Raw genomic sequence first — 25,562 nt, 5'->3', positions numbered from 1 at the left:
AGGATTCGAGAAATCGGAATTTCGACATATTTCAAACCACACCGTGAGAAAAACCAGAAATTGGATAAAATTGGCAGTCATTCAAAATCGACCAAAAAACTGTCTGGGGATTGCATTTCTCAAACCAAAACCAGTGTTCAGAAAACCGGTTAGTCCATGAAGCATGGATAGCACTGTAGCTTGTCCTCCCTTTCACTTGCCCTCTGTTCGCTTGTGTGGGTTAAAATCATGGAGGCCATGGCACCAGCACATGTGGTTATCAGAATCGAGATCTCTTCTAGCAGCGTCCCATAACTTTGACCCGCATAACGGCAGGAAGGCATCGGCATCTCTATTTGCAATAATAATGCAATACAGTTCAACAATTGTCAGGCAGCAAAGCAAAATTTCACACAAGAGGCATACCTCGAACTGACAAGTGGGGGCTACGCAATTCGGCAGCTTGAACCAGTTAGCAATTGCCATCGTGAGGCAAGCTCATATCAAAATGATTACATCCATTTTCATATTCTTTGTATTATAATGTGGAATGCTCTAGCACACATACTGCCATCACTCAAAATTTCAGAACGCAACACGATTAAGAAGACAGAGCCACCCCCTATTTACATCACAGCTGAACACATAGTTGGAACACTATAAACACAACTACACAACTATCACTTCACCGGAACCTTACTACATTTTCATCTACATTCTACAGTTTTCCAGTAGGCTCTCTGGACTGAAAAAAGAAGAGAGTGAGCAAGCACTTCAAGGCTCCGAAGAGATCGAAGGGCACTTCAAAACTTCTGAAGCAGAACACTCAAATCCAGTAAAGACCAACAACAGGATTTCCATAAGTTGACATCAATGAAATTTTGGCGCAATGAAGTGAGAGCAAGAAATTCAACCAATAACATCTGTTATAAATTACCACTGCAAATCCAGCAAAGCGTACTGGCAAAGCTGGAGACTAAGCAACCAAAAATGGAATGGACATTTGGAACGGCTTGTTCCAAGCGTTGCCCAAAATTTTGCAAGCTGGTTGGGTTGCATGTGCCCAGGTGAGTGAACCTTGCGTTCCAGATGGTTGACACTATGACCTGTCGAGCGAAATGTCCATATTATTCAACAGTATCAAGTTAGCAGAAATCTTTCAGCCGTAAAACTTCATAATAGATAGAAAAGCCATGTTGTAAGAGTAAAAACGTGATGGATGAATGGATCTAAGATCAGAGAAATTACTAACTAGTATATATTATTCTTACAGCAGCCAAAAATGCAGCATTAAAATTAGCATACAAGAAAAGTAGCATCCATGTGTACATTTTCCACCAAACGATGGTAATTCACACTCCACCAGGGAAGTTGATGTGTCAGAAAGTAGTGCTCAGTAGCCCACAACGTAAGATATCATGGGCAAGAAAGTCATGCTTAGGAAAACCAGCCCAGATCAGGGCAATGCATATAGATTAATTGTCCTCCATGATGAGGTAATGGTAGTCAGGGTTTGAGATAGCAACATATTCAAGGAGTGAAACCGATATTGTGCAATTTCCATGGCAATACAATAAGGGTCCAGGGGCAGGAATATAGAAAGGACGGTGGTATATAATAAAGGGAGTATGATGTTTCAGACCTTTACAATGGTTTAGGCAAAAACAGCTGTTGTATTCAACTCGTGTGCACTATCGGCATAATATTGACCTATAAATGTGGAGTACGAATGTATACCTGAAGCACCGCCATATTATCTACGTTTCACAGAGTTTGCTCTTCTAACAGCCTTAATCTGCTGTGATTCTCTAAAGCAGACGAAATGCACCAATGTCTGTCCATTTGGGTAAATTGCGAAAGCACTATTTGCAATGCGCTTATGGCAAAGAGAGCATATGCTATCTCCATCAATCTTGACAACAGCTTGACGCCGTTTATACAAATCCTCCTTTACCTGACATATTGAGACAATTGTGAGAAAAGAGGCAAAAGTTCGTTCATTGCACTACACAACAAAGTTGGTAACAGTTGTAACAGCACTGTTAAGAAGGTCACGAGCGCATCACAATACTACAATGAAATACATGATGAGACAGCACATCTGTAAGAATTTTGCATTAAAGCAAAATAATAGGCACTTTCTGTTTATCAGTGCAAAAGATGATTAATGCCTCATTATGTTAAGTCTTGGAGATGCATACTAGAGTGGAAGGATATTAGATAAGGGAGCACAACCGCACAGCAATCTAAGTTAATTACATCTCTTAAAGGATGTAGTGACATTTCCCTAGGAGAATCCCAAAGACTAGCATCATTTATAGAATAAGGCTAGAAATAAATACTAACAAGGAGACAGTAGCAAAACGAAAACATAACATCAAGCTAACCTGCAAGTTTGCTCGGAAAATCAAATTTTTGATAACCAAATAATTGCGTAGATGTTCACTAGAGTTACGCAATAGTGGCTCAAGAAATGACACCAGATCCTGCAAGTGTTCAAATCAGATAGTTAGAACCTTCAGAAGCTTTGACAAATGGACATTCCGAAAGATGAAATTAAACAACTGAAGCAACCAATTCTGGAACATAGGCATCTCAGAAGCTGCATACTTGTGTTCATTTCTAGAAGGGCATAGCGCATAGCTATGTTCCTAGCAAGAGTTTGAATATATAATAATAAAGCATAACAATCAACAGTGTTATGTCATATATGGAAAATTGGGGACAATATTACATCATTCTTAGTAAACTTCAAAATGGAAATGGTGATGTATATAATAGCTTGTTTATGCCTACACACAGAAAGTACACGAATTCCTTGTCCATCCCTGTGTGCACAATAAATTCACATGAATGTTTAGGTAGAAGCAGGATCTTTGCTCCTTGTCCTCAATCTACATAACTACATTGCCTTTTTGAGGAAATGTTGCATACTCAGTAGCATTAACACAAAAATCCATCTTTTCTTTTGTTGCCTTTTAATCATAACACCACAATAGGATGGTGGGTGTGGCCTGGCATAGAACTAGGCCAGATGAAAAGATGTCACCACACACCACAGTATATATAAAGATTTACCTGGAGTTTTGTGTCTCTTGGTAGCAACCTAAGAGCCTGAGCACCATTTATCCTGTCCCACCTTTGGCTTAATAATTTAAGTGCTTCGTTCAACATTATAGGGCCTCCATCACTTACATCGTCTCTATCACCATCACTTCGGCCACTATCAGTCCCACTGGGGCTAAAGCGTATGTTGTCAGCCCCTTCGATCTCAACAACCTTTTTACCTGTACGCCCGCCCCTGACCTTAGTAGCAGAGCTAACCCTTTGTATTCCAGGGAACTCTGATGCCACTGGCACAATTTTCTGCTCAAATTCTTTTTCAGCTTTTCTTGGGTTCAGATAAATTTGTAGAAAATTAAAATAAATATTTGACTTGGAAGGTTGTTGTGCTCCTTCCTCATAAACACGGTCACAATATGCAACTGCTCGCTCTGGCATCTGGAGCTGCAAAGTAGAGCACAATTCAATCAGAATATAACCTTAAAAAAAAAAATACCTAACCAAAACAAAAAATATTAATGGATCAAAGGCACATCAAAAAGCAATGGTACCTTGTGAACATAGAGAGATAGTGCACGGAGGTGCTGATTTATTTTCCCATACAATATAGCACGCTCTTCAAAAAGGGCATCCTGGGGAAGACGCTTAAGAAGTAAGTCTGTATTGTAACCTGAATTATTCTCTAATGTACATATTAACTTCTTCCGTGTTGGGGAGTATGTTTTCTCGGTCCAGTTTCCCTCTTCCTTCAGAATCTTGTACCAGTCAAGAACTTCAGAAAGGTACAGTTGCACCTTCAGACCAGAAGGTTCAGATATCAGAAGATCAGAAGTCCATTTACTATTTTACTGTGAACTTCGCAGGAACAGTTTATGGAAATAAAATCATCTAGGCAGCATAAAGTGAATTGATTGGATATGAACACATACTAACAAAGTAACAATGGAAAATGTGCATACCAGCTCATTTTGCAGATTAGGATTGATCCCAGATTCACTCATTGATAGCATCAATTCTAAGTAAATTGACTGCAAATTTGGAGCATGTTGTTTCAGATATGAATTTACCAAATCTGCTGGAACCTTTTCAGATAAAAACAGCTCAATAGTGTCTGACGGGTTGCGTTCAAGGACATACAAGGAAGACTCTAAAACCAGCATTGGGTCAGATCTACAAAGGGGCTGCAAAAGAAAATGCACAGAATCTCAAATCAACCATAGAACCACAAAACAATGTGACAAGAAGGATATTGTATTCATAATACCAAGAAAAAGTCCAAATGATAACCTCGAACAACATATCAAACAATAAAATAGAAAACAACCATTGTGCAACAAGTTTCTCCAATAAGAACAAGCAATTCTTGGAGGCGAATAAGTGCATGAAACAGGAAATGACAGCGTACTAACATTAACAATAACCAACTCCATATGATACTATCATCAGATCGAAAGAATATAAACTACTTGGACTATCAATCTGAAACAATGACACATGGATTGCACTTTGACTATAATACCTCGCTGGTGTTTCTGCACTTAATATGTTAACTTACTAAAACAATGACACATTTATACATGAATTTATCTAGCTTGTGGATATTAGCTCATCTGAGGACAGATAGAACACCATGCAACAAGGCATATAAAATCCAACAGCACTGGAATGGGTTTCATCAGTTAGTGTATGCAAAGAATAATACCAGCTAAATAATAACAACGAAGAAGCAATAATACCCTGAGATACTCAATGATCATTTGAGGGTTAAACTTTTTGTTAAAATCAGTATTTTCCATCTCAGATTTTGATTCTTCGACTAACTGATTGAGTAGCTGGAGAGCTTCACGGTGCATGTCATTGCTTTTGTAGAGCTCAAGTAACACCATATAGTCGCTCCGCTCCTTCAAAAACTCTTCGCATATCTTCAAATCACAATAATTAAGTATTTTCAACAACTCTATTGCCCCTGATGACTGCCCAGTAAGAATAAGAGCTTGAAGCAGAGATGTGTCCAGTACAGTTGCCATTTCTCTAGCAATAGAGCTTGTATGTGTCTGAGCTCGCTTCTGAAATGAAAACACAGTAGAATTATTACAGATCACATTTTGTTTGTTTGTATTTAACAGATAGACTCTTACATTTGCACTTATTTGTACAATTGATGTAGCACCATGCACAGTTGGACACTAATAAACACACAATGCCTGAGAAAAGATTTTGAGTAGTGGTATCCTGACAAGAAATCTATGATCATATTTTCTTCGGCACCAGAATGCAAATCATTCCAAACCAAGGAATCACATTTACCTCAGTTCTAAGGGAATAAAAATAGTATGGTACTAGACAGGAAGTTAAATTCTTATCAAACTTTAGGTTATTGTGTGCGCATGACACTAGGAAGTGTTCCAATTTAGCTACTAGATAAATGGAAGAATAAACATGTTTGCCTTCTTCCTTTCCATATTTTTCTACTGATCTCAGACACCCATAGAGTTTGCCAGATGCCTAAGGATGAAACGTTCACTTTTCTTTAAAAAAATCTGTCTGTCCAGGGATCCTAAAATGAATTTGGCTGTAGCAAATGCAAGCTCTAGTACCGATAACACTAAGCAAATTGCATTAAAGCAAACATGGATTCATACTGAATGCTATGATAAGAGTCATTCTCAAAGGCTCAAAAATCAAACGTGATACAAGTTTTAATTTACTTCTTGATAAGTTGGAGAAACTCAGACCCTTGTTTATTATATTTTTATGTATATTAGTTTCTGCTTCATGCAATTCCACATCAGTCAGTAGTAGTTATTAGTTACTAGTTAAAATACTTGTAACAAAAAAAAATAAAGCCCTTGAAACAGTAAATACCTTGTTTGGCTTCTTTGACTTATATGGCTCTGATAAGATTAAGCTGTGGTGCATAGCTCCAGAGACCACTTCTTCTGTTACGTCAGCTGTTGCTCTCTCGATTATTGCACTTCTTTTCTTCTGCAAATACTTCACAACGGCAATTAGAGCATTGTGACTCATTTTCTTTATCTCCAATGGAGATTTATCATCAGATTCATGGAGTTGCAAAGAGTATGATTCCATCTCATCTGTCACATCAGAGGATTCCCTTGCTAATTCTGGCATGTCTTGCAGCTTGTCATGTTCACCTATAATGTGTGTTTGAGGCAGAACAATAGAAGGGTATAGAGATAACACATAAGTAATATCCACATGTGAATCCGAAAACTGCTCCATTGCTTCCTCATAGCTCCCACTATCAAACAAAAAGTGCCCATATCTAATTCACAAAATCAAAAGGAAAATTGTCATTTAATTTTGTTCACGGAACCAAATGAAAATATTACAAGAGAACACAAAATTACTTTGACCAGCAATGTACAAGACTCGGTGCATGTACTTTAAATATAGACTCGATAGTGGGCCAATAAAATTTTGGCAATAGGGGCGCTGAGCTTAAAGAGAAATTCCCTTTGTAACACCCCCATGTTTTAATCAATATTTACTTATCTTGGTGTATACCAACCCTTGTCATGACAATTTATTTATTCGCTATGTTTTATTGTACATCTCGAAATAACAAAAAAATTTCCCAAAATTTCCATTCTGTTCCGTACATGAATTCAACAGTGCCACATACATGTCCAAGAGATATTAATCCTATTAGAAGTGCATCGAAGAAAACAAGTGGTGTGCCACATAAGAATATGTGATTTACTGGATTTCATGTCTTGGTTGATCAAATCACTACAAAAGCCTGAAGTGCTTACAACAGCCTGACTAAAGAGGAACAGCATGGATACTCAATCGTGTTATGTAACGACAAACATATAGGCATAGAAACTCTGCTTTTCACATAAACAGACTCCAAATCAAGTATTACTGTGGCCTTTAGATTGGACAATCTGAACATACCTTATGTGTATTGCGCTTTCCTTTGCAGCTCGTAAGTTTGAATCCTCTGGAGGAAGTAGCTTACACAATGCTAGCGCCTCCTCGAATTCTCCAGACGCGGTCAATTGCACTATCTGTAGAGTAAATTAGGTAAAAGATGTACATTTAAGAACCAACGCGGGCAAACAACTCCTGAAATCACCAAGATGGATAATTTAATGTTTACTTATATTTTCCAGCTAAGTACTAACATTCCTGTGGAAATGCAGAAGGCCTCATCGCATTATAATCTATTGGATAAAATTTGAAATGGACCTGGTAACAGATAAGGGATATGAACATAATTACTAGCCTGTGTCTATAAATAATTCAGCTGGTCTTTATTTTGAAGAAGAATCATTATACCAAAGCATTCAATATTATTTTTATTTTTTGCTGCAAATTGTTCAGAAATTTGCAGTGATATCAGGACAAGTTATTTCTCTAGTTTTCAAGCAACATCAATTAATGAACCTATAAAACTTCATGAGTGCAACAGGGCATTTTATGGACCAGTTATGAACATAGAGGGTGTCTAATGAAGCTTAGCAGATAAGGTCTGGGGTGGCTAAACTCTAGACGTCACCTTATATTCCACAAGGAAGTCACCTTATATTCCACAAGGAAGATATAGAGAAACATCATACCAATTACAACTGGAAAATAAAACTCAGTAGCTTATATCAAACATCACTCAGTTAACTTCGGTTGCCCAATCTTTCATATCATATTTAGCTCAAGTTGCTTTGCCAGGTTCTATTACATCATATTTTCATACACTGTTAAACATTCATTAATATAACCAATGGATTTTAAATACTTTAATATAAATTTGTATAAAAGGTCGATCTCGAGTAAGCTCGGCTCAAAACTTTTGGAGGGAAATATGTGGGAAAAATAATTCAAGCTTTAACCACACTATTCAAGCTCGTTAGGCTCGCAAGGTCGGGTTCAAGCTCGAGCTCGGATAGTTGGAGCTTGAGTTGAGCTCAAATCAAGCCTAGGGCGAGCCGAGCAAGAGGAGCTCACGAGCCTTGAGCTTTTCTTACAGCCCTACTAACATAGTAACTGCACTGTTATATTCAACCTATACTGAAGGCTAGCATGAAACAGATGAGTACTGTGACTTGTGATGCACAAAATGATAAATATGCCGCAAGCACTAATATTGATACCAACACGCTCATCAGAATTAATAAACCAAACAATTGCATACCTGGGCACCAATAGGAATAGGCAGCAAACCATAAACAGAGTTAGTTAGCGCAGCAAGTATACAGTTGTCAGTTTGAACAAACTTTTGTACATCACGGAGGACAACCGTCTGAACCAATGCATTGGGGGCTCTAAGAGACCGTATCTGGAAGAATACCAAGTTACAAATCTTATTACTTCCACATTATTCTTACAATTGGAATATACAAAACAATAAACTCACCTCAACATGCCGTGGCAGGCGTGCCACAGCATATGGTTTATGTATAACAACAGAAGCAGGCGTGTCAGACCAAATTATCCTGCCGTCTTGAATAAGTTTCCCATTTTGATCAACAAATACCCCAATATTATCCTGAATAAGCAGAGAAAATACTACAACATGTGAGATAATACTTAACAAAAAGGATAAACGAAATTCTTAGAGAAACTAATTGTCTGAATATAGATGACTTTAAGAGACACTCTGCTAAAAAAACATTTTGTTCAATATCATTATTGCGCTGTTCACTCTGGAAAGCATGTTCTGGAGTCTGAAATAAGACATGTCCTCAGATAACAGAATAATCAAGACAGCATTGCATTCTAACTGGTGGCGGTGTTATATCAGTGCTAGCATGAAAACTAAGGGTCTCATCAATTGTGCCAGGAACATTTCAGTATTTCAGACGATAAGATTCTCTTATCCTGAACTTAGAAAATGAAAATAAGTCGTATTTTTAGAAGAATTGTCCCACTCTTCTTGTACAGCATAGAATTCTGTCACTTTTGAACCAAAGGATGTCAAAAAAGCGCCGCCATCCAACTGCCAAACACAATCATGAAATGGCAAATCAACTAGAACATTCAAATAATATCATGAACAAGAAATCTTAACCTTTCCGAGGAGGAGCTCCCCAGTAGGAAGAGGCACAACTAGAGGAGGAGCAATCCTCCCAGAAGAGAACACTTCTGTTAGTGCCCCCGTCATACTGTTTATTATCATATACTCCCTCCTAATCCCGAGACATATGTTGTCACCACACCAGGCCATAGATTTCACCACATCTGGAATACCAAATTCCTTCACCTCAACGAATTCTCGCCCACCTGACAAATAGAAATAGAGTTGGCTCACCTGTTCAAAATGATATCATTTAAATTGCTATTCTCATAGTCTACTCTAGAACATTTTTTATCTTTCTTGCTTCCCTTATTTGGCATACAAGCTTACACAAATCGATTAATAGGTCCTATATGAGAATCAACATTTGCAGGCAGTAGGCACAAGACAACCTCTACTCTTATATAATGCATCAAATGCTGGCAAACAAATGTATCTTCTATATCCTGCAGTTAGAACAATGTTAAGCTTTAGAGCAGTTTTCCTGCTATGTATTTCAACAAAAGAACATGTACAACGTCAGAAGCTTTTCTTAATTTCACATGTGGATACAATTGCAAACTCCGCCAGCCAGAAAAAGGAAAAAGTTTCAAAAGAAATTAATTTTCATTAAAAGTAATAATATATCGAGTTGTCTCTAAAACTTCTGGAGAAAAATATCACTTCACTGTATATTGCATTAGCGATTTAATATACATATACATCAGGATGGGCCACCTGGGCTAGATATAAATATATGTCTATTGTATACATACACGTATATTTAACCCCCCCCCCTCCCCCTTCTCAAACTCAAGTTGGATCAAGTGATGATGAATTTGGCACATTGAATTGAGAAGATGAAGGCGATGTTGATCTCTAGTCTGGCCCTTTGTGAAGAAATCCGCCACTTGAAATTCAGAGGGAACATAGTTGAGATCAATTGTTGACTGTTAGCAACGAGATCTGATGAAGGATGCATCTATACCAATATGATTGGTCAGCTCATGCTTTACTGGATTATTTTGGCTATCTGAATAGCACTGGTATTATCACATAATAGGGGAGAGGGGAGCATGAAATTCCAAAATCAGCCAGCAACCATCAAAGACAAACTATCTCTGTTGTTGTGGTGGCAAGAGCTTTGAGTTCTGCTTCAGCACTGGAGTGTGAAACTGCATTTGTTTCTTGGACTTCCATGCAATGAGAGAAGTACCAAGAAATATGCAATAGCCTGTGATGGAACGGCAATCAACAAGATCACTAGCCCAAGTAGAATCAGAGTAAGCATACAACTGAAGCGGGCTTGATTTTGCATAAAATAGCCAATGTGATGTTGTACCCCGCATATACCTCAGAACACGAAGCAAATGTGCATAGTGGATTGAGGTAGGAGCACAAGGGAAGAACTGGCAGCAGCACAAGGGAAGCAGTGGCAATGGCACAGGAGATGCAGCGGTGGTGGCATAGAAGCTAAATTGGGCAAATCGAGCCCCCTTGGGCTCATGGTGAGGGTGGTGCAGTGAATCGGCTCACCGGCGTCGAGCCCAGAGCATCCTGGTGGCGGCGAGGTCATGGGATTGGTGGTGGCGGAAGTAGCTCTGATGCCATGAAACTTCTGGAGAAAAATACCACTTCACTGTATATTGCATTAGGGATTTGGTATACATGTACATCAGGATAGGCACCTAGGCCATGGGCTTTATGGGCTAGATATAAATATATGTCTTGTATACATACACATATACTTAACAGTCTCAAAGTACACATTTTATTAAGTTGGAGTAAGGACATTACATCTTTTTAGTTGGATCTTGTGGGTTTCATCTCTAGCCTACCCCAACTTGCTTGGGACAAAGGCTTTGTTGTTGTTGTTGTTGCTGTTGGAGTAAGGGCATTACATCACATGGTACAGCTAGATTAGGCTAAACATAGATAATAGTAACGCCACTAAATTGAAACAGCTCAATCTTTAACAGCAATATGCCAGGGTTGTCCGAATTCAAATATTGTAATGTGCTCAGCATGTGGACTAACCATAAAAAGTAACTAACTACCATGGTGCATTTCCGAAGAGTAAATATGACCAATCAGGGGTAAAGTTCAAAACTCTTCACTGAAGGCTTCCAACTTAAACAGACAGTAATTAAATTCACATGACGCTGCATCACTAAAACTGCAACTAGTTGCTTATCCTCCAGACAAACAGTTACATGCCAATTTTCCCTATTTAACCAAACACAAGTTGATCTCGAATTCACATTCCACAACCCCAATTCGAGTGCTACCAATAGGTGATCCCTAGCTCTACCGAAACCCCAATGAATATGATGGGCGGCAACCTATGGCCAAGGTAAGAAATGAATAAAGAAATACTAGAATCATATCAAGCAGATAGGCAATGCAAAGTAAATTCTCACTGTCGAGGCGGAAAACGGTGAGACGCTTCTGTCGGCCGACGGCGAGGAGGCCCCGCCGGTCGTCCCAGGCAAAGACGTTGGCGCCCTTGGTCTTAGGGGAGACAACGACGACGGTTTCGAGCCCGGGGAGGCGGTGGAGCGCTACCCACTCGGAGAGTGAGAGCAGGAGGTCGCGGCTGGCGCTGACCTCCATGGCCAAGGGCGGGCGCCGCCAGAACCGCGGCTCCTGCCGCTCGAGCGCGTAGGGCCCGTCCCTCTGGATCTCGCCGCCGTCGGCGGGGGACGGGGCGGAGTAGATGCGAAGGGAGCAGTCGGAGCTGCGGAGGAAGCCTTCGGGATCGGAGGCCGCGACGAGGAGCTTCCCGGCGTGGGAGGCGACGGCCTCGATGCGGCCCGGCACGCCGGCCACCAGCTCGACCGCATCGTACGCGCTGTGCACCATGGCCGACGGGCACGGTCGCGCGGGCCCTCCACGGCAGTGTTAGATGGCAGCCGCGGTCGTCCGGCGGCGACGGAGGAGGAGGGGGATGAAGGCGAGCGTCACGACTCACGAAGGCGAGATCGTGTTAGGACGTTGCCTAGAGGACGGGGGTATACGGTCGGATACGTATGGGATACGGGTACATACATACGCATGCGTAGACAGGTTGGAGCCATACCGGTCGTATGCAGCAAGTAGCCACCCGGATCTATAATAATTATGCATTGAGATGTTTAGATTATCAAAATGATTCCCATCAATTACCATCTCCTCCATATGCTTAAAATTGATGCGAGTTGGATTGACAAAGTCCAATTCACGATTTTAGATTTCAATGAATGAATACCGACCAAAGTCCAATTCGCCACTGAAAACCTATGAATTACCCTCGCCTCTAAATTATTATCCCTTCCAACCAAAAGAGACCTAAAAGTTTTTGAGTATGACTGGTTATTTACATTGGGTATTATTCGTTTTGATGGTCTATGTAGAGCGAGCAAAGTTATATTTGTTAATAAAATATTTAGTTGATTATATTTATTTAGACAGATTAAGCGAGCCTCTGTTTAGTTGGCTGAATCTAAGGCCGTATGAATGCATGTACAAGTGAGCTCATCTAAGCTAGGTTGCAGAGTAAAGTTTGAATCGAACTTTCCTCCTAAGCTAGGCTAAAGACGTATATTTACATCTACCAAGCCACACTGAGTGTCTGTTTGTTTCAGGCTGCTTCTGTCAGAAGCTCAGAAGCTAAAAGTACAAACAAACATGTTTGCTGAAAAGTGGTTTCTGCAGAAAACAGACTCTTATGAGGAAATGAACTGGAAACTTAGAAGATAGTTGAGAATAGCTTTTCCGAGAAATAGTATACTGGGAAGTTAAAAATATTATAAAATCCAACAGCTAAAAATCTAAAAACAACTTTTAAAAAAGCTAAACTCGCAATTTTTTTAGAAAACCAGAAACAGAAGTCCAAACAAACATATCTAAATCAGTAGATGTGAGTAACTAAATACACCTTTTTTAAAGGGTTATATGCATCCGTCACACCATGGCTATAAGAATAACTAATCAGTACCATGTTGTATCAAATCTTGAATTATCAACTTCAACCATGGCTCTTAGACAACTTAGGCGCCACATAGCTAACCCATGTAAGACCCCATAAGAAACACATGAATGCGTTTACTCTGTACAACAATCTGGAGGGTACAAGATCGTCAGAGCATTCGTATCCCAAATTCCCAACATCCAAAGTTCTAATACAAAGCCCATGCTTACCTTGAGAAAAAACAACCAATCAAATCAGGTTCCGTTTCCATCAGTTATTTAGACAGAGAAAATCACTCAACCTGTCATCACAAACGAAGTTCGATGCAATTAGAGTCGTAAACATCATTGCACTGATAAACAACAAACCAAACAAACCGGCTGTGCAGCAGTCTGCAGAGTACCCCAACAGTACAAGCCACCAAACGATTGGAACCACCAGTCGTTGTAAACACCATTGCACAGACTAACACCAAACCAAACACCAAACCAACACAATGCGATGATGGGTCATCAACAATGCTTAGAGTGAACAGATGTAACTTCATAGACAGAATTCACAGACAGTAGGAAGGTGCAATCACAGAACAGCTATTTACAGTATCAGATTCTGTAACGTATCAGGTACAAAATTTCCAGTCGGATTGCTAGCGACATGGATAGTGCTTCCCTTTCTACTCTCTACTCCTGATCTCCTCTACTACTTCTACAGATAACGAACGGTATTACTACATCGTACTACACCAACGCACTTTCCACAAAAGGTTGCAGTTTCAGAACTGGTTTACCTCGTCAGACTACCACCGTCAGGCATATGAACCAAGGGGATGTTAGAACTACGAAAGGAGCAAAAGAATTGTCACTTCACTTCAGGCACCATTAGTGCCTCATCCAGAATAGGCCCAGCGGCCATGAGCGCGGCACCACAGCGCATGCAGAGAAATAGTGCTGGCACGGGCTCACCGTCCTCAATGCCGATGCAACGCGTGTGGTGCCAGACATCGCATGCGTCGCATGCCGCCATGCGCTCCCCGTCATCGTCCTGCACGCCACACGCGCACCGCACCTCCCACACACCAGCCCCGCCCTGGTACCGTAGCCCAGTCTCCATGCCTGCTCCGTGGCCATGCACGCCGATCGTGTCGCCAGGCACTCTGCCCCACCGCATCACTGGATCCCACTTCTCCCCAGCGATGCCATCCAGTGGCTCGGCCTGGAACTCCTCAAGGAAGCAGTACGTGTCCCGCAGCGCATGCTCTGCCTCGACAAGCAGTTCACCTATGGATGCATGCAGTGGCGCCACCACCACATCCCCCGGCGGCGGCGGCTTTGTAAGTTCAGTAACCTCCCACGGCTGCGGTCGCCACTCAACCCCGAGGCCCCATCATTTCACCCAGTGCTTGCTGTGCTGCTTTACTGTGCGCCTCTACCATTGCCTGGCACACAGCGCACATATCCCGCTCCAACTCCGCTGTGCTTGGCCATCGGACCACAGGAGGGGTGCACTCTGCCTCAACTTCCATTGGCTCTGGCTCTGGCTCAGCATATTCCTCAAGGCTGAAGTTAAGCACGCGTGTTCAGGGTCAGGCACACGACACACAATATGGTTACCAGCAATGGTGTCACTAAGGGCAGTCGGGATCCTCTGACAACTGCATAAAGCTATAGTAGAGTGCATTAGGAACACTCCACAGCCGTTGATTTGGAGAGAGATGGATGGGATCAACTGCTACATGATTGCTACAGTACAAAGTGCTACAGTACAATTCCGTGCTACATTACAATCAAACAGTATCACTACAGTATCCACAGTAATAGTGATTAATTACTGTCAGCAGGCTCATATTACTGTATAAACAGTAATCTTCTGTATTAATCGTCATTAATACAGAGTATCCGTGTCCCACTAAGGGACTTGGTGACAAAGTCAAGTAGACCAGTGTCACCAATGGCACCCCTGGATGCATCTCGCAATGCCTGCCGTGTCATCTTTGTGCCATCAGCATACTCCAGCAGCTTATCAACAACGACCACTGCAGCATTGAGCAGCTGCTTCTTGGACCAACGACACTGGAGCAGGTCAACCACATCCTCAAACCGCTGGCTTGGCTGCCTCAGCCTCTTCACCACGCATGACTTTGGCAGCAAGAATGGCAGCCGTGAGCATGTCTTCGCAGGAGGTGGTGAAAATGGAATCGGATCCACTGACTTCATCCACTGGTGAAGTCAGGTGACTTCGAACGTCTGTAGACCGTTGGATCACAGATGGATGGATCAGATGCACTGCTACAGTATAACGGAACAGTAAAATATGTACTGTAAATTAACGAAACTGTTGCTACAGTATTTATGCTACAGTAAATCGACGTCAGAACTGTTCATCTACTCACGAATTACTGTTCACTCATGACTTCATCCCGCTGAAGTCAGGGGATCCGGATCCAGTGAAAATGGGGGCTCATGGTGCTTCCAGTCAAGGAGGCAGCGGAGGAACTCTCGGACGGTGGCCAGTGGCTTGTTGGAGAGGCAGCTGTAGATGGTGACCACACGGCGAACATGACGGCTGCGGAGATAGTCAACGGGCAGAGCTGCTAGGGCTTCCAACGCAGCAGCATAGGTAGAGGTAGACACGCTGAAGCAGCCCTTAGCAAGGCAGTATACCCAGCGGGTAAACCATGTCTCACCGTGTGCCACACCGAACAGAAGGCGGAGGTCCACGGCATGCTTTCGGTGTCTGTCACACTTGATTTTAAGACTAAACTAAATATAAACTATATGTATAATACAATCAAATTACATATACGTAGTGACGTTATAAGTGAGTAACAGATACAATATTATTATTATTATATTACTTTATTACATCAATGACTCAACAGTTTAAAAAAATATTACAAAGCAGCGAAAAATAAACTTAGCACAACGCCCAACTCCACAGACAATCGATCGAAAAGTCGTCCGCCTAGAACTCAGCTCCATCTTCTGAAAAATTCTCGTAGTCTTCGTCTTCTAAGCAGCAACAAGATTATATGAGAGGGAGCAAACATGAGTATATGGAATACTCGGTAAGTGTGGTAAAAATATGACATAAGGACCAAAAGTCAAGATAGGCTTAACTCAGGGTTTGTTTGTATAAATGTCATTTTAATAATAAAATAATTATAAAAGCAACCTATTTTGATGTTAATGATTCTTTAAGACATAAGCCAAGTTTCTGACCACCTTTGTCGGTGTATCAAGAACCGGGGGTCCCTGAGTCCCGAGGCCAGGCCAGCCATCGGCCACGTATCGCCATCCCGCGAGGTCTCTCCCGCGGGGTAAGGAGAGTTCGAGTCCCGGGAGAAGGTGCTCGGGGCCACAGTCATTAGTCCTCGAGCACCCCCGTCCCCCGATGATCCGCGGAGTCTAAGTACCGGGAAGAAAAGTGCTCGGGCCGGTGCCAAGTCACCCCCGAGCACCCTAGTCCCCCGATGACCAGAAGAGCTAAAGTTCCGGAAGAGAGTGCTCGGGGCTGCGAGCAGCAGCCCCCGAGCGCTCGGTTCCCTGAGGTTCCACACAAAGAGTGCTCGGGAGAGAATGCTCGGGGCTGCACGTGGCGGCCCCCGAGCATTCGGTTCTCCGAAGGATCGTGCAAGAGTGCTCGGGAGAGAGTGCTCGGGGAGGTGAACAGTACCCCCGAGCACCCGGTACCCCGAAGACAAAGATAGGCATTCCCGGGAGAGAGTGCTCGGGGAGGTGAACAGTACCCCCGAGCACTCGGTTCCCCGACGATCCAGAGAGGCCCCCGAGGGGCCCATCGATGAGGTATTCGCCAGTCAGAGGTCCGAAGCCGCATTTAATGAGCGTGCGTGGCCTGACACATCCAACTGCTCCCGCCGCAGCGTCAGTCCCTACCATGCTTTGGCAGAGGGGCGTGGGGCTATTAATTGCACGGGTCCCGTCCCGTATCGCCGGTATCATCGCGAGGATCGCGTTCCGTCTGCCGCCCTGCTGTGGCAGAGGAACAAGACAGGGCGGGCACGCCGGGTTGCTCTGCAGCTGCCCGGTGGGCCCCCTCCATGGCGCCCGTTGCCAGGACGTCCACAGTGATAGGTGACTGGGCGGGCGGCGTTTTTCCACCCTCCGGTCACTTCGGCCAGAAGAAATGATGACGCCTTTCCCAGTGATGGTGTCTTGGAACTTGTGCCCCCCTCCTACCCGTTCAGGGCATGTCGTAGCCGGCGAGTGCTTAAAAGAGCCGGCAACACAGAAGCAAAGAAAAGCTCTCGGCTGGACGCGAATTGACTCACGAAGAAGACCAACCCCACAACGAACCAAGCCAACAGGGAGAGACACTGTGAGCAAGGTTGAGCACAGCTCCAGCCGAAGAACAAGGAGCCTCAAGCTCTTAGTTAGATCATATTTCTTGTAACCAGCTACATCCTTGAGGGATCTCCCTCAGGACAGTTATTGCATCCATACAGGAGTAGGGTATTACGCCCCCGTGCGGCCCGAACCTGTCTAAACTCCGGTGCATTTACTTCTTTCTGCACTAGGTCATCATCCCCCACCACCGGCCGTTGCATTTAATCTCATTCATTTCTCCGACGAACTTATTCAGGATCATCCCCCCGGCCGAATCTCTAAAAAGGGGTCTCTCGGGATCCCTGCGATAAGAGTTAATCCTCCGACAGCTGGCGCGCCAGGTAGGGAGGAACATCCCTGAATCTGTTTGTTTGTTTTTCTTCCACAGAAAAAATGGCCGGTGGACACCATCTCCAGCGTTCCGGCTCCACTTCCAGCGAGGAAATGCTGCCCGTCATCCAGGAGGCCCCAGTCACTGCTGCGTCCTAGCAGCAGCCACTATCTGCACGCGCGGCGTTCCCCTCCCAAGGGGACCAGGGCGCTGGGCCCAGCAGGTCCGCCGCCGCCGCCGCCGGTGCACCGTCTGACCCCCAGCAGGTGGTCGAAACCCCGGCCGCCAGGTCCGCCTCTGGACAGCGCCGGGTGCCTCTCCGGCGTAGGCTCGCCTTCTGCGAGGCCGGCCCCGGGAGTGCGCTGCTTGCGGCGCACACTCTCCTCAGGCATCCGCCCGTCCAGGCAACGCCAAACACTCCGGAAGGCCGCTGGATCCAAGACGTCGCTGCCCTGGTTGGCACTGCCCGCCGCCAAGTGCTGGTCGGGAGTTCTCGCGCTACCACCCAGCGTGGCGCTGCTAGAACCGGCTCATCAACGGGCAACGTTCGCACGGGCCGGAGGGCCTCCAGGCGGAGCGCCACCCCCCCTAGCCGTGTCCGAAGCCCAGGACCTCCGCTTGCGTCTCAACGAGCGGAGGGGCCACGAAGAGGCACGTGTCACCCTCGAGCGCCAGCGGGAAACCCGGCAGGAGGCCGAGGCTGAGGACCAGGCTTCCTCTTTTCCGGCCCACGATCGCCAGGAATCCCCGGCTCGTCGGCATTCGCCGCCAAGAAATGCCACCCGCGCCATGGGATACGGCACCGGCTACCGTGCCTTCTCTAGTGAACTCCGACGGGTCAAATGGCCCTCCAAGTTCCGCCCTGAGCTGCCAGAGAAGTACAACGGGTCCATCGACCCCGTCGAGTTCCTCCAAATATACACTACGGCCGTCCAAGCGGCCGGAGGCAGTGAAAAGGTGATGGCGAATTATTTCCATGTTGCCTTGAGGGGCTCCTCCCGTTCTTGGCTCATGAACTTACCCCCAGGATCTATTAGCTCCTGGGATGACCTCTGCCACCAGTTTGTGGCTAACTTTCAGGGCACGTTCACGCGTCCCGGCTTGGAGTGCGACCTCCACGCCGTCAAGCAACAAGAGGGGGAGACGCTGTGACGCTTCATCCAGCGTTTCAGCCAGGTCCGCAACACCATCCCGCGGATAGCCCCCCACGCTGTCATCGTCGCCTTCCGGCAGGGCGTCCGCGACGAGCGGATGCTCGAAAAGCTGGGTACGCACGAAATTGAGACCACTGCGGAACTCTTCGCACTGGCCGACAAGTGCGCCAAGGCGGCGGAGGCCCGGGCTTGGCATGCTCCGTGCCCTGAGTGCCCCGCCGCCGACCAACTAAGTTCTTCCCGCTCCGACAGGCGGGAAAGAAAAAAGAGAAGAAAGCATGAAGCCGCTCCTCTCGAGACGGCCCAGGGCCCTGCCCATAGGATGGCCCAAGAGCCCGACCACCGATAAGAACGCCGGGCAGCCGCCGACCGGCGGTCGGCACCCGCAAGGGCCCCGGCCCGGGCCCCTCCTAGGGCTCCGGCCCCCGCGAGGGTCCCGGCACCCGCAAGAGCACCAGCTCCCGCAAGAGCCCCGGCACCCGCCCGGGCTCCTGCTCCAGCGAGGGCCCCCGCTCCCGCGGGGCCCGAGCCAGGCAAATGGTGCCCCATACACCAGACTAGATGGCACGATCTCACGGAGTGCCGTACGGTTAAAGGCCTCGTCGAGCAGCGCCAGAGGGAGCTCGACGAGTCCCACGGGGGAGGCGATGCTGAGGCCACCCCCGGCAACGCCAAGCTCGGCTTCCAGGAGCCTGAGCATACCGTCGCCTTCATCGACGGAGGCGCCTACACGCCTTCCTCGCGGCGTGGCATCAAGGTCATGCGGCGCGAGGTGTGCTCGGCAACCCCGAGCGAGGAGGCCGCCAGGCCCCTGAGGTGGTCGGACGCCCCGATCACGTTCAGCATGGCCGATCACCCCGCGAGTACTGCAGCCGTGGGGCGACTACCCCTGGTGGTGTCCCCCACCATCTGCAATGTCAAGGTCAGCAGAGTGCTGATCGATGGGGGTGCAGGCCTCAACCTCCTATCCAAGGAGGCCTTCGAGAAGTTGCAGGTGCCCTCCCGGCGCCTAAAGCCATCGCTTCCATTCTGCGGAGTGACGCCCGGGCACTCCCTGCCTCTCGGGCAGGTCGAGCTACCCATGACCTTTGGGAGTCGGGATAACTTCCGCACGGAGAACGTCCTCTTCGACGTCGCGGAGCTCCCCCTCCCCTACAACGCCATCCTCGGGCGCCCGGCGCTCGCCAAATTCATGATGGCCGCCCATTATGCATACCTCACGGTTAAGATGCCGGGCCCAACAGGCCCCTTCTCCGTGACTGCCGACTCCGGCGACGCCATTTCCTGCGCCGAGCAGTCGTACATGGCTTTGGTCTCAGCTCAGGCCGAGGTTGAAGGCTGCCCAGGGGGCCCGGGACCCTCTTCATCCAAACCCCGACTCACTGCCGACGCCTCTGTTCCCGCAAAGGAGGTCGTGGTGGGCGAAGACGCTACCCAGGTCGTCCGGATCGGCGGTGACCTGGGCAGCAAATAGGAAAGCGCGCTCGTCACCTTCCTCCGGGCTAACACAGACGTGTTTGCATGGCAACCATCTGACATGCCCGAGATCCCTAGGGAGGTGATCGAGCATCACTTGGCGGTGCGTCCGGACGCCCGCCCGGTGAAGCAGAAGGTCCGGCGGCAGGCGCCTGAGCGCCAGGAGTTCATCCGGGAGCAAGTCAGCAAGCTCCTTGACGCCGGATTCATCCGAGAGGTCCTCCACCCTAACTGGCTGGCGAATCCAGTTATCGTCCCGAAGGCCAACGGCAAGCTCCGCATGTGTGTAGATTACACCGATCTGAATAAGACTTGCCCTAAAGATCCTTTTCCCTTGCCCCGCATAGATCAAATTGTAGATGCAACCGCGGGATGTGATCTTTTATGTTTTTTAGATGCAAACTCTGGCTATCACCAGATCCGCATGGCCGTAGAGGATGAAGAAAAAACTACCTTTACCACCTCAGTGGGGACTTATTGTTATATTTCAATGCCTTTTGGTTTGCACAATGCTGGGTCTTCTTTCCAGCGCGTCATTCGCATCACCCTTGACTCACAGGTTGGCCGCAACGTCGAGGCCTACATCGACGATCTCGTGGTCAAGTCCCGAGACCGCGCCACCCTGCTCGAGGATCTTGCCGAGACTTTCAACAGTCTCCGCACCACCCGCCTCAAGCTCAACCCCGAGAAGTGTGTCTTCAGGGTGCCGGCGGACAAGCTCCTCAGTTTCTTGGTTTCCGGCCGAGGGATCGAGGCCAATCCAGAGAAGATCCGGGCCATCGAGCAGATGCGACCCCCGGCTCGACTCAAAGAGGTCCAGCGTCTCGCCGGCTGCATGGCGGCCCTTGGGCACTTCATCTCCAAGCTCGGGGAGCAAGGGCTCCCCCTCTTCAAGCTTCTGAAGAAGACCGGTCATTTCGACTGGACACCGGAGGCCGAGCAGGCCTTCTGCGATCTGAAGAAGTACCTCACCTCACCACCCGTGCTGGTGGCTCCCTCCGAAGGCGAGCCCCTACTGCTCTACATTTCAGCCACTCCTCAGGTCGTGAGCATGGTGCTGGTGGTGGAGCGCGACGAGTGCGCGGGGCCAGGTGCCGGGTCCCAGCTCCCGGCCGCCCCCGGGCACTCACCCTTCTTCTTGGCTCAACCCGAGCACTTGGCTCCCCTCGAGCAGGGGGTCGAGTCCGAGCACTCTGCTCCTCTCGACCAGGGAGTCGAGCCCGAGCACCCGGCCAGCCCCTCGGGTGAAGCCGCCGTCCGGGCCCGCCAGGTACAGCGACCGATGTACTTCGTCAGTGAAGTCCTCTGGGAGGTCAAAACAAGGTACCCCCAGGCTCAGAAGCTGCTCTACGCCGTGCTCATCGTTTCCCGGAAGCTGCACCACTACTTTCAAGCGCACAAGGTCTCGGTGGTTACCACGTATCCGCTGGGACCCATCCTCCGGAACCGAGAAGGCACCGGGCGTGTTGTCAAGTGGGCGGTGGAGCTGGCGGAATTCGACCTGCACTTTGTCAATCGCCAGGCGATCAAAAGCCAGGCGCTCTCTGATTTCATGGCAGAGTGGACACCCGTCCCCGAGGTCGTCCCCGAAGAGATTTCTGCATATCCCGGGCACGATACGCCCGGGTACTGGATCATGCACTTCGACGGTTCCCTCTCGCTGAAAGGCGCGGGGGCCGGAGTGGTTCTCACCTCCCCAACGAGTGAAGAACTCCGGTACGTTGTGCAGCTGCAGTTCTGCGCATCCAACAACATGGCGGAATATGAAGGTCTCATCGCCGGCCTCCGAGTTGCGGTGGGACTCGGGATTCGTCGCCTCCTGGCCAAGGGAGACTCCCAGCTGGTGGTCAACCAGGTGTCCAAAGAGTACCAGTGCACGGATCCTCAAATGGCGGCGTACGTGGCAGCAGTCAGGAAGCTGGAGAGGCGCTTCGATGGCCTTGAGTTGCGGTACATCCCTCGCCGCGACAACGCTCTGGCCGACGAGCTCTCTCGCCTGGCCTCCTCCCGTGCGCGCGTCCCTGCCGGAGTCTTTGAAGAAAGACTCACACGGCCTTCCGTCCTGCCTGCCGAACAGGATGAAGGGGAAACCTCGAACCCAATTCAGGGGACCCCGGCGGCGCCCTCAGTGGGAAGACCCGTCAGGGTGCCACCGTCCGGCGAGTGCGCTGCACTTGCTGAATGTTCTCAAGATGCCTCGTGGATGGACGACATCCGAGGGTACTTGAAGGAAAAGTCCCTTCCCGGGGATGAGGCGTATGCCGAAAGAGTTGCTCGGCAGTCCAAATGCTATGCCATAGTAGATGAGGATCTCTACCGGTGTAGCGCAGGAGGCATCCTCCTAAAATGCATCTCCCGGGCAGAAGGCGGCGAGCTTCTCGCTGAGATCCACGAGGGCGAGTGCGGTGGCCATTCATCGTTCTGCACGCTGGTCGGGAAGGCCTTCCGTCAAGGTTTCTACTAGCCTATAGCTCTCCAGGATGCTTCCGAGCTGGTTCGGCGCTGCAGGGCGTGCCAGTTCCATGCAAAGCAGATTCACCAGCCAGCTCAGGCTCTTCACACCATCCCCCTGTCATGGCCTTTTGCGGTCTGGGGGCTAGACATCCTGGGTCCATTCCCCCGAGCGGTCGGGGGCTATGAGTACCTCTACGTCGCCATCGACAAGTTCACCAAGTGGCCGGAGGCGGCCCCAGTCATCAAGGTGACCAAGAACACGGCACTCCAGTTTATTCGCGGCATCACCAATCGCTTTGGCGTCCCGAACCGGATCATCACCGACAATGGCACCCAGTTCATGAGTGCCCTGTTCGGGGACTACTGCGAAGACCTCGGCATCAAGCTCTGCTTCGCCTCCGTCGCTCATCCTCAGAGTAACGGGGAAGTTGAGCGCGCCAACGCGGAGATACTGAAGGGCCTCAAAACCCGGACCTATGTCGTGCTCGCAAAGCACGGGAAGGGATGGGTGGTCGAGCTGTCCGCCGTGCTATGGGCTAATTGGACCACGCCAAGCCGCGCCACCGGGGAGACTCCATTCTTCCTCATCTATGGAGCTGAGGCGGTACTCCCCTCCGAGCTCACCCTAGGCTCCCCTCAGGTGCATGCCTATTCAGAAGACGAACAGGAGCAGCAGAGGCGCGACGACGTCGACTACTTGAAGGAGCGCCGGTGGCCTGCCGCCGTCCGGGCGGCTCGGTACCAGCAGAGTCTGCGGCGCTACCATCAGCGCCACGTCCGGGCCCGGTCTCTCGAGGTGGGGGACCTAGTTCTCCGACGCGTCCAATCGCGCGAAGGAAGGAATAAGCTGTCCCCTATCTGGGAAGGTCCCTTCACCGTGATCAGGGTCCCGCGAGAAGGTTCTTTCAGGTTGACAGCAGAAGATGGGCAGCCGCTTCCCAACCCGTGAAATATCGAGCACCTGCGCAAGTTCTACCCGTAGATGGCCACGCTCGCGGCTCAGGTCAACCAGGCCGGGGGCTTCCCCCCCGCCCAAGTTGACCGGGGGCTACCACTAATAGGGTAAGTCGCCCAACCTTGTAAAAAATTGTCAATCCAGTGTGAATATTAATGTACAATCGTTGTGTCAATTTCACTTTTCTGGATTCCATATGTTTAATCTGTCTGGTGAGATGCTCGATTGTGCGAGAAAAAGTTCGCTCTCTCATTTTCCCCACTGATAAAAGAATCCCGATCGGTATGCGTGCGGGCAGTTTTCGCTAACTTACGTCTGACGTGGTAGGTTGTGGTGTTCGGTGTCGTGGCAGGCTCCCGGGCACTACCGAGTCCCTGGGCGCTCTGGGTAATTCTATCGCTCGAGCTTCTCGAGTAGTCCGGAGCCCAGGCTCCAAGGGCGGGCTGTCGGTGCTTGGTCTGGTCTGTCATACCCGGGCGCCATCAAACCATAGGACCTCTGGGTTATGCCTCTGCCCGCTCTTGTCCGCCGGTCTGGGTATTCGAGAGGTCTTGGGTCGAAAACGAGAGCAGTCTATAACAAGTACCGCACTAATAGAGCGCACCAAGCAAAGAAATTCCCTATTTTCTCTTAAGTCACAGGTCGGCAATCAAAGCAAAAGCAGCTCGACCGCGAGGGCCTCGATGCCTAGGTTGCTGCTCGGCCCCAAGGGTCCTCAGGTGGTCCTACCGCTTAAGCATGAGTGGTCGAGATCACCCGACCCCGGGCTCCTCGCGTGTCCCTTGATGCTCGGGCGCCCCGGCTGAAGGAACCAAGTCCCCGGGCACCCCGAGCTCGGAGTGCACGCCCCTCTTGGATCGGTTGGCCGAAAGGCCGACAACTATCCAGTGAGTAGTTAAATTCAGACGAATCTACATTCAGTAATATTCTGTTCCCGAGCTGTCCTCGGGGGCCCTCGTATTCTAATCTGCCTTGTGAGTTGGTCTCCTCGCGCACAAAACCCTACCGTGTGTCTACTTTTTCCTAGAACGACAGAACGGTCCGTAGAAAGGTGTACCGTACGTGCGGTAATGTCCGACTGAAGTTCTTCATGGTGGTCGTGGTGTTCGGTCCGCTTTTAAGGGCCCCGAGCACTACCGGGTCCCTGGGTGCCCTGGGTAATCCTATCGCTCGAGCTGCTCGAGTAGTCCAGAGCTTAGGCCTCAGGGGCGGGCTGTCGGTGCTCGGTCCGGTCCGTTTTAAGCCCGGGCACCACCGAGCCATGGGGACTCTTGGTCGCATTTTCGCCCGCGCGTGTCTCCGGTCTGCTGACTGAGTGGTCGCAAGATGGAAAAGTATTCACCGGTCATGGCGTGTTCCGTGCTGGATCGATCTATCTCCCGAGCAAGGAAGTTCGTGTCTTGATCTCTTAACTTAGTCGATGCGGACTCGCGAGGGCTTGGGGGCTGAACGCGCCGAGAAAGATGATCGGGACGACTTCGTTCTCGGGGACGGAAAGGTCGGGAACGGTCCTACTGAGTACTCCCCAGGGCTTCAAGGCAAAACATCAGAAGAAACACTCAGTATTCAAGAATGCCGGAGTTGCGAGCCCAAAGAAAAGCTTCCATTATATTTACAAAGGGAATACAAGAATTTCCGAGGGATCACTCCCGTATTTACATCAAGACAAAAACAATGAAAGAAAAAGAAACTATAAAAAGCCTAATCGGAGGCAGAGTCGGCGTCGGAGCCGGAGTCGTCACGTCCATCCCCGGGGGTTGGCGGCGGCGGCACTTCCCTCCTGAAGCCGGCTGTCACCTCGGTAGCGGTGCTTCGAACCGCTTCCCGGGCGGCCTCTCCCTC

The 25,562-nt window shown here is 48.4% G+C and overlaps 1 protein-coding gene and 1 pseudogene across 2 annotated transcripts; both read right to left on the bottom strand.

Moving 5' to 3' along the window:
- Positions 1–485: 485 nt before the first annotated feature.
- Positions 486–12,054, bottom strand: LOC133915585 (vacuolar sorting protein 39-like). Of its 2 annotated transcripts, XR_009909354.1 has the most exons (14): positions 11,479–12,054; positions 9,074–9,285; positions 8,420–8,551; positions 8,198–8,341; positions 6,964–7,076; positions 5,908–6,328; positions 4,779–5,108; positions 4,002–4,223; positions 3,594–3,836; positions 3,058–3,486; positions 2,367–2,465; positions 1,717–1,933; positions 1,002–1,085; positions 486–968 (listed from the first exon to the last, which is right to left on the bottom strand). XR_009909354.1 is itself a non-coding variant. In XM_062358798.1 (13 exons), the coding sequence occupies exons 1-12, from the start codon at positions 11,918–11,920 to the stop codon at positions 1,733–1,735; spliced, it is 2,988 nt and encodes a 995-aa protein (XP_062214782.1). In that variant the 5' UTR covers positions 11,921–12,054; the 3' UTR covers positions 486–1,085; positions 1,717–1,732. The 2 variants fall into 2 exon arrangements, 1 of the variants encoding a protein (XP_062214782.1); XM_062358798.1 differs by having other exon boundaries at positions 486–1,085.
- A 1,608-nt stretch (positions 12,055–13,662) lies between these two features.
- Positions 13,663–20,140, bottom strand: LOC133914576 (PHD finger protein MALE MEIOCYTE DEATH 1-like; annotated as a pseudogene).
- Between the last annotated feature and the right edge of the window lie 5,422 nt (positions 20,141–25,562).

Source organism: Phragmites australis, chromosome 4 (assembly GCF_958298935.1).
Source record: "Phragmites australis chromosome 4, lpPhrAust1.1, whole genome shotgun sequence".
In the NCBI taxonomy this organism is placed as follows: domain Eukaryota; kingdom Viridiplantae; phylum Streptophyta; class Magnoliopsida; order Poales; family Poaceae; genus Phragmites; species Phragmites australis.
Note: the sequence above shows the minus strand (reverse complement) of the source record. Positions and strands in the feature narration are given on the sequence as shown.

Bases quoted from the DNA above. Each gene is read 5' to 3' on its own strand.
- LOC133915585 (XM_062358798.1), bottom strand. From the start codon at position 11,920: ATGGTGCACAGCGCGTACGATGCGGTCGAGCTGGTGGCCGGCGTGCCG. The intron at 4,224-4,778 runs GTATTATTGCTT...TTTCTTTTGCAG, and splicing joins TGATCATTGAGTATCTCAGG to CCCCTTTGTAGATCTGACCC. The intron at 3,487-3,593 runs GTACCATTGCTT...TCTACTTTGCAG, and splicing joins TATCTCTCTATGTTCACAAG to CTCCAGATGCCAGAGCGAGC.